Source organism: Notamacropus eugenii, chromosome 6 (assembly GCF_028372415.1).
Source record: "Notamacropus eugenii isolate mMacEug1 chromosome 6, mMacEug1.pri_v2, whole genome shotgun sequence".
NCBI lineage: Eukaryota > Metazoa > Chordata > Mammalia > Diprotodontia > Macropodidae > Notamacropus > Notamacropus eugenii.
In genome coordinates, this window is record NC_092877.1 from 388,058,386 (window position 1) to 388,067,873 (window position 9,488).

The 9,488-nt window shown below is 46.2% G+C and overlaps 1 protein-coding gene across 2 annotated transcripts in view; it reads left to right on the forward strand.

The window, feature by feature from the left end:
* LOC140510390 (LHFPL tetraspan subfamily member 7 protein-like) overlaps positions 1-7,672 on the forward strand; it is a 33,343-nt gene extending 25,671 nt beyond the window's left edge. Inside the window, exons 3-4 of one of the 2 annotated variants that reach the window (XM_072618990.1) lie at positions 4,468-4,743; positions 5,809-7,672. In XM_072618990.1, the coding sequence (XP_072475091.1) occupies positions 4,468-4,694 (227 nt within the window). In that variant the 3' untranslated portion in view covers positions 4,695-4,743; positions 5,809-7,672. Of the gene's footprint in view, positions 1-4,467 lie in introns of both variants that reach the window. The other variant, XM_072618989.1, reaches the window with a different exon arrangement.
* Positions 7,673-9,488: the final 1,816 nt, after the last annotated feature.

The following is a 9,488-nucleotide window of genomic DNA, read 5'->3' on the forward strand; positions in this document are numbered from 1 at the left end:
CATTCCTTCTTGCCCTCCCAAAGGAAAGGATCAAGAGCCCCAGAAAGTGGGGACCCACCCATGGTGCTATAGACAGACATCAGCAGTGGGGAAGTGTTCCCACTCCCCATCAGGTGCCCAAAGCTCTGTGGCAGAGGAAGGAAGATGAAGGAGTCAGGAGTGGGGAGAACAGAGGGTAGCTCGGTTACGGAGTCCCCAGAGATCAGAGGCATTCACAGAATAAAGTCAACGAGCATTTATTAAGTGCCCACTATGTGCCAACCACCATGCAAAGCAGCGGGGATATAAAGAAAGGCAAAAACTAATCCTTAGCCTCAAGGAGATTTCAGTCTCATGAGGGAACCAAACTGCAAACCAACCACATATAAACAAGAAGGCCAAACAGAAAACTATGAACAGAGAGGAGACCCTGGAATGAAGAGGGCTTGGGGTTCCTGAATCAGGGTGTAGTCACTGGGGATAGGCTGTAAGAAGCCAGGAGGGGCAGGATGCAGCCTAGTTAGGAGGCAAATGCAGCATTTTGTGTTTGCTCTGGGAGGCCAGAGGGAGTTTACTGAGGATGGAGTGACGTGGTCAGACCAGGGCTTTAGGAAAATTCCTTTGGTGACTGAATGAAGGATGGGCTGGAAGCTGTAAGGCAGGCAGTTTCTCCCCTCAACAGTCACTGCAATGGTCCGGGTGTGAAGACAGAATCAGAGGAGGGGAGGGGGCAGATTGGAGAGATGTTATGAAGGTAGAGAGGACGGCATTTAGCAACTATGGGGGCTGAGAGTGATCCAGCAGAGAGGAGCCCAAGATTTCAAGCCTGGGTGACTGGGAGAAAGGCACTTCTCTACACTGTCAATCCTGAAGTCAGGAAGAGAAGAGGGCATGGGAGAAAAATCAGGAGCTTGGCTCTGGAGGCATTGAGTCCGAGGTGGCTGTGAGACATCTAGTTCTTGCTGACCAAAGGGAGCGCAAATCCAGGCTTCACAGCTCTCTCTGATCTCTTGAAATACTCAGCTGGTCCTAAATGGCTCATCAGTGAGTAAACAAAAGAAGTCACCTTCCCCATGCTGACCTTCCTCACTGTTGCTTTTCTTGCTCCAAACATGTTTCTTCCACATTTGTTGGAGGCTTGAGCTCGCCTGTCACTGTCATACATAGAGGTGTGTCCTTGGCTGCTGGCAGTCTGGCCCCTTGGCCACCATCTGGGTATGCTCTTCTAAGGGGTGAGCTCCTCAGAGCTCCCTGGGCAGCCACATGGATATTGGAGACACAGCCTACCTTTTTCATTGACATCTTTACCAATTTCATGGTTTTTAAGTAAAATGATTTCCAGTTTCATGGTTTCTAACGAGAATGATTCCCAGTCTCATGGTTTCTAATTAGAATACTTACCCATTTCATTTCTGAGAGCACATTTTAGGAAAGATGTTAACCTACTAGAACCTGTCCTGAAGAGGGTGACCAGGCTAGGAAGTGGACACCAAACAGCCGGTGGTTCAGCAAATCTAGGCCCAGGTCTGGAGGTAGGAAGGCCCACGTTCAAATTTGACCTGAGATACTCCCTGGGCAAGTTCCTCTTTCCTCAATTTCCTCATCTGTGAAGTGGGGTAATATAGCACCTACTTCCCCGAGTTGTTGTGAAGACCAAATGAGACAGCCATTATAAAGTGTCTAGCACACAGCCTGGCATATAGTAGGCACTATATGAATAGTTATTATAGACAAATGTAAACTCTGACCATGCGCCCGACTCTGTCTGAGCTGCTTGGGCTACAGTCACAAAGGAAACAGTCCCCGCCCTTTTGCTCTATTGGCAGAGGAAACAATGTCACATAGATAAGATACACCAAGGTATTTAAAGTAACAACTTTCCCAAGCGGGGAATGCTTTGCCAACTATTCGAGACATTGTAACTATCTTCAGATATTGTGATTGTTTGTCCTTCATCCTCAAAGAGGACCCTAGAACCATGACTTCAGGGAGGTGAACTGGTCCTGACTGAGGGAGGGCTGTGCAAAGTCACGAGCCTTACTTTCTCCTCCGGAGCCATCTGGGTCCAGTAGCCAGATCAGGATGGCTGGAGATGGCCTGGATGCAGTGAGAGACCTGGACCTTTCTAAGCTAAGGTCTTTAACAGGTCTCAGTTGTTGCTGCGTTCATCCTTTGTTGCCGAAGAAGACCATGACATCAGAAAAATGACATGACTTACACTTGACTTTGTTTTGAGTGAAGGAGGGCTGTGCAGGTCACCAGCCTCACTTCTCCTCCAGAGACATCTGGATCCAGTGACCAGATATTCATCAGGATGCCTGGACATGACCCAGAATGCACTGGGAGACCTTGGCCCCTTTAGGCCAAGGTCTATGCAGGAATTCACTTAGGGTGAGGTAAGGCCCATTCATTGAATAGGTCTGTTTAAGAAGTAGCCAGGGCATGGCCACTTTAATGAGGCAAAGAGAAGAAAGACATCAGACTGGAGGGAAACCGCAATAGTTACTATTGATAATCACTCTGAAGCCAGGAGGGTCCAGAAGAGAGCTTTTAGGCAGGGGGCAGGGGCCTCAAGGTGTCTGAGCTTCACGGTGCAGTAGGTTTAAGGTTCAGGGAAGGTCTCAGTATGACTGAGGTAACACCCATTCAGTGATTAAGGCTAGGTAAGTAATGAAGCAAAAAATGGCCTCTTTTACCTCGTCAAAAAAATTCAGTTTGGAAAGGGAAGACTCAGGGTTTCTGGCCAAAACAGAAACAATTGCTATTTACATTCACTCTGAGGTAATTAGGGTCCAAATGATTACCAAGCAGGGCTTGCTCTGGGACCTTTTGTTGGCCAATCAAAGAGAGCCTGAGCTATTTGGGTTTAAGCCACAAAAGGTCTTTAAGAAAAAAAAATGTAGTTTGTAAACCCCAAGATATCTTGTGAGGTTTCAGCAATCAAAATCTACTTTCCTTTGGACAGAGCACTTGAAAGTGAGGGTATTATACCCTATGGGGACTGAGGGAAGAGAAGGCAGGCAGGCAGGCAGGCAGGCAGGAAGGAAGGAAGGAAGGAAGGAAGGAAGGAAGGAAGGAAGGAAGGAAGGAAGGAAGGAAGGAAGGAAGTGTTGACCTGAAAACTTGGTTAGAGAAAAGGCAACAGGCTAAATGCATACATTTTATGATTTAATTAATTAATCATTTCCCCATAAAGACAACAGTTACATAGCGCTATGGAGCCAGGATCAGAACTGGCTGCTTAGTACAGAGATTGACTGTCTTAAGTACATTTTGCCATGAGGAAGGAGTTCTCTTAGATAAACACATTGCAAACAAAGTGGTGTCAGTTGGGTTTTATGACCCCAAGCTATGGGCATCTTCTTTCCGTAGCATGTCTCTGTGATTTAAGATAAGGAAAAAGTCCCATCACCCGGATAACAGATATCCTCTCCTAAACAGGCCTTTGAAGTTGTTTATCTTAACAGAATTTGACAAAAGCTGAAGTTACAACCCCAAGGTATTTGTGTTTTTCTCTTAACACTAGGATGCTAGAAGAAAAGTCTGATAAGGACGTCCCATTTGCCCATCAAAAGGCATCCTCTAAGCAAAGGAGACTATTAGGTCCAGGCTCTGCTTAATTCAAACTTTGACTCTTATTAAAGTCTAACATTTATATTAAATATTATCAGAAGGAAGGAAGGAAGGAAGAAAGGAAGGAAGAAAGGAAGGAAGGAAGGAAGGAAGGAAGGAAGGAAGGAAGGAAGGAAGGAAGGAAGGAAGGAAAAAGAAAATATTATAGAGTCATCATAAAAGGAAGATTCTGCTTGGCCACAGAAAGTAGAACCAGGAGCCTCCATGAGGGTGGGACTGAGGACAAGCTGCAGGGGCAAATGGGGACTGCAAACCCCCTAGTGCCCAAATAGGGTTAGCTTTTGGGGAGGCAATGGGCAGTTCCTCTCCCTTGGAAGGCTCCAGGCATAGGCCAGGTGTCCAAGGGTCCAAAGGGGTATTATAAAGGGGGTTTTCATTTAAATGTAAGTGGGGAACACAGTATGGCTCTAACCTTCCCCCCCACACACACACACAGATTCAATGAATTTTTGTCATCAGAATTCTACTTTTAGGGGCAGCCATTTGGAGCCATTCATCCTCCGAATCTTTTGACCCCTATTTTTCGAATGTGTAGGTTAGGGTTAGAATATTTCGAAGACAAAGCCAGGCATTCTGATTCAAATGTGATGCTCTGATGGTGTTTACCTGGGCTCTCTCCAGCCCTTCCCCAGTTTTCTTCCTTCTTGTGGACCATCCCATATCTTTGGTGATCCTTGGTGACTGGTGTCTCAGCAGGGGATTGGAGGCTGATATATTCTGGGGATCTCACCCTCAGCCTGTGAGGCCGAGGTCAAGCCTTTTTTAAAGGAGCCCTCACGTGTTCCTTTTGGGGTTTGGTGTGAGATGACCAAGTCCCTTGCCACAAATGATGGGATCCTCTCTCTTCCCTTCCAGTGTTCATCATGGCCTCAGGGCTCCTGGTCTACCCTTTAGGCCTCAGCTCAGCTTCCGTGAAGAACTCTTGTGCACATGCTGGTGTCTACAATGCCGGAAGCTGCCAGATTGGCTGGGGCTACACACTGGCCATTGTGGGGGTCATGCTGTCAGGCTTCCTGCCCTTCTTTGCCAAGTATGCACCCAAAGAGCACATCTCGCCAAGCCCGATGCCAGCTATTTTATAGCAGTTGTTATCAACAAATGGACATCTTATCTAAAGCAAAGGGGCAGAAGGTAGAGGAGGATCTTTTTTTTTTTTTTTTTTGCTTTATTGCTGAAACAAACAAATGCAATGGAAACAAGGGGGTCTGTTTGCCAGCACCCCAAGCTGTCCTGACCATCTTCTATCTGCAGGGGGGCCTAAGTCTGGGGCTGCAGTAGAACTCCCAAGAATCCAAGGAGACCCTGTCCTTCCTCAGGCAGAGATCCCAGCCACAGGGGTCAGGCAAACCACACCCATCTAGCCTCAGAGGGTGGCATCTACCTCCCAGTTTCTTTTATGTCACAAACACGGTCAATCTTTTTTAAAAAAGTAATTCATTTTCATTGGTGACTAGATATTAAATTCTTTTATAAACCCAGTTATGACTACCATCAGGGTGCTTTGTCATGTCTGAAGAATAAAATCTCTGGATAACTAAAAGGGAGGCCCCATGGGATATGCATGACTAGATAGAGGCAGGAAGGTCTTGGAAATACAGACTGATGGTCTAGAAAGGCCTGCCTGCTTTTCATTTCCCAGACCTTAGAAGCTTGGGAAACCTTAAAGGCCATCTGATCATCTTCTGCATGAGGACCTAGTGGCTACCCATGCCCAACAAGGGGAAGGGCCATGTCCAATCAAAGTCATCCAGAGAAGGCAGTGAGTAGCAAAGCAGGATTCGAGCCCAGGTCCACTGACTTCATGATCAAGGCTTCTATCGTTGTATCATGCTGTTTTCCAATTGGTTATTTTGAAATTTTCCTTAAAAAGACTTTGTAAATTATATCCCTAGGTTAAATATTGGCATTAAGTAGAAAAAAATGGAACAGCCAGAGATTTGACGGATGACATGGAGATTTGCTTGGGATCAACGTGAAATGTTTTGGGACAAAAAAGGCTGCCATTTTCAATAGACAGGAGAGATCTTTCCACTAGTGTTAGAACACAGGCCTGCGCACATCTGTGCTGACTGCTGTGTGTGTGTGTGTGTGTGTGTGTGTGTGTGTGTGTGAGATGGCTACATTATCTAATCTCAAGAAATCATTTTTGGGGGGGTCTCATCTTTGTATGGAATCACAGTGGTTTTTCTATTGCAGGAGAGTCCAACAACTACACCATTTGCCTTAACCAACAGAGGAATTGGGTTCCAAGCTTACTCCATTGCCACATCTCATTGGGGGAAAAAGATTTGTGGTCCCGTCTTCCTAGCAATTAGGACATGTACGCCAGTCTTCCTAGTAATTAACAAAGAAGGACCTAGGATCTATTTTAATACTAACTACAAATCTCGTCCAGGGCATTTTCAAGATGGTGCATGTTGCCTGTGACTGGATCCATAAAATCCATCATCACAGTTAACAATTTTTCTGAGTCCTGAACGGGTTCTTTGGTCATTATTTCTCTTGAAAAATATACTTGAAGGAAACTAGAGGAAATGTTAGGGAAGGAGAGGGACACTAAGCAGAGAAAAGCCTCCCTTGGGAACAGAGTGATAGTGGCGGATGCATTTTTACTAGTGGAGCTTCCTGACCCCTTCAGATTTCAAACTAAAGAAGACAGTTATTTTTAGCACCATTTTAAGGTATGTTCTCATGAACACCCAGGGGCATATTATTCATATGAAGTGACAGAAGTGAAGGGAAATTATGCGGTGAAAGGGGGAAACATTCCGGGGTGTTTGCTGTGCTGCTCAGAGAAGGGCTGCGTCCCAGGAGTGAGGAGCAGGAAGTCTGCAGAGAGCTCGACGCACAAATGCACACACATGCACACATACACACATATATACACACACACAATGCACATGTCCACACACACGCACAGGTGCCCACATACGCATACAAGCACACACACATGCACTCCCACATGTCCCATCTTTCTTCAGTTGCCCGGTCACAGCACATGACACATTCTGGGCTCTTGTTTTAAGAGTTGCTGAATGATGTGATTAGGAACCCAAAAGTTGGGGAACAGGCAAGAAGAAGGGGGAGTAATGACAGATGTCAGGTTATTTCCCTTGTGCCTTGTTAGGAAAGAGAACTTTGTTTTCTCAAGCCACCCAGTCCAGAAAAACAAAGGTGACATTTGGGGATCTCATTCAGAAGGCAGCTCCTCTTTCTGCAGATCTAGAGCAGTTGAGAATCTGCCCCTGCTCTTAGAAAGGACAAGAGAGAAACACACTTTGATTCCCTAACCGGTTTGTGCCTTTCCAGTAGAACCTATTCATTCCTGTTTTCAAAAGTGACAAAACCATCCTCAGCCACTGAGAATGGTGGATGGAGACCAGCTGACGCCCCAGCATCCTGTGTGATTCCTCCTCAGAGCAAGCAAAGTGCAGCGTTTACATTGGTTTCCTCATGTCTGGTCGGGAAAAGTGATTTATTAGCACAAAATTCGCTGTCGTGCTGACATAAGAAATCCCGAAGCCGGTAACCTTCCCTTTCCTAAGGATCACTCGTGTAGATTGCTCCATAATTACAAGTGCGCTTCTCTAGAGCGTTCACGTACCCAACGACTTCTCACACATAACGTACGAAATCTCAGTTTTCCAAAATGTAAAGTCAACTTGCATATTTCCATCTTGGAATATTTTTGCATTTCCAAAATTAATGCTGTAACGTATCTAACTCAATTTTTCAAAGAAAACGCTCTTAATTTAAATAACCACCATGTTTATTAATGCTGATAAATCACTTTTTAACGAATCATATTTGTAAGTTGAATTGCATCAACTGTTTCTTTTTATTATTATTTTTTAAACATGAAACTTAAATTGGAGTTGTTTTTTCTAAATTAAACATCGTTCCAAGTGTAACTAGATGATGTTCTGTCTGTGCTGTCTGTACTGTCAGCATGAACTCGATGGCCACTTGGGAATGAGGACACTTTTCTATGCTTGTTGAATGAATATTTCAGGTGTTCTTCCAGCAGCCGACACTGTAAAATAAAACGTCACCTTGCTCACTTTCGTCGCGTTTCTCTGCTTGGCTTTCCATCTCCTTCAATGTCTTCTTGGGAGAATTGGACAGAAATGTAGGAGCGTTTCCAGAGCACGCTGAGGTTGGCGAAGTTTTACAATTATTATCTCCTTTGACCCCCACAACAACCCAGGGAGATAGATAGTATGGTGACCCCATTTTATACTTGAGGAAACTTGAGTCAAATATAGGGGATGTGACTTGCCCAGGGGCCCGCGGCTAGGAAGTCTCTGAGGCTACATTTGAACTCAGGTCTTTGTGATTCTGGGACCAGAGCACTGTCGTGCCTCCTAATGGCCCCACCAGGATAGTCTGGGCTCCAAACTGAATGAAGAATTGGTCCAGGGTGGTTTCCAGAGGAACATAATTATAACTAACATTCATATAAATTTTATAGTTCACACATGCTATACGCATCATTTCATTTAATCCTTATCAACCCTGTGGAATGAATGCTATAGATATGGGACCCATCTTCTAACTGAGGAAACTGAGACACAGGGAGTTTCGATGACCTGCCTGTGGCCACCCAGCAAACGTGTGAGGTGCGCTTTGAGCTCGGGCTTCTCTGGCCTCACTATGATACTATGGTATTATGGCTGCTACCTGGATGTCCTCTAGAAAGACCAAGGGGGTGCCCAGAACCTCTCAGAGGTAGTTAGTCGTGGAAAGCAGGAAATGATCTCCAATCTGTAATTACAACCTAGGACTTGGGTAATCAGGGCCACTGTGTGCGGGGGGGAGGGGAGGTGCAGGCCCTTAGCAGAAGTGGTGCTGACAAGCTGGTGGTGGTGGTGGTGATGAGGATGACGAGTCATCATTGGCACCACCACCACCCACCCACCACGTGCTGTGCTTCAGATACAAGAGGAGGCCAAAGCCAGTACCCACTCTCTGGGAGCGTCAGAGGAGATGGAATGCACCCCTCAAGGGAGGTCTGGAGAAGCATGATCCCTCCTGGGTTGTCAGATGCTAGGCTAAGGTTGTCACACTGACCTGAGATTCTGCCCTGGCTTAGCTAAGTGTGCCCCATGTCAGCCTACCTCCACCCTCTGCTTTAGATAGGATCTTACATGGGCGGGAGGTCTATGCCACTGGTTGACGGGCAGACCCTTATGCTCCAACCCTTGACTCTAGGAGAGGACCTTGGGGTGTTCTTAGACTACTGGTGGTAGCAGGTGTGCTGTGTCACTGCCAAGTGGGTACCTGTGTTTAAAATGGGCCAACGTCAAACAAAGGATGAAACAGAGAACCAGATGCTTGTCAAAAGTGTTTGCCTCCACTTTGATGGAGGATGTCCTGGTCAGGGTTCAAATAGGATTCCCTAGACAAGGTTCTTAGGTTCGTAACTTGGCATCCATAAACTGAAGTGTATAGAAATGTGTGTGTGTGTGTGTGTGTGTGTGTGTATACATCCTACACACACACACACACACGTGCGCGTGTAGGATGGATGTGAGGACACAGAGCTGTACCACAGAGGACCTCTTCTCACCACCACCCTGGGAATCAAGAGAGAGCAAGATGGTAAAAGCAGCTCAGGTGACTTGGATGCCTTGCTCTCTCAGCAAAGGTTCCCGATCCCGGGGCCAAGGCTCCTGGCCAGTCTCCACGCAGGGCCCAGGCCCTTCTCTGGGACCATTGCTGACTCCAACAAGAGACATGGGATGGAACAAAGGCCTCAGGGGCATTGGGTCAACTCTTAACAGGATGAATGGGAGAATACAGACAAGAATCACACAGGCTGAGGTGTGGACGTGTGACTGACTGTTCCATTGACCACACTAAGGATGTCACGGAAA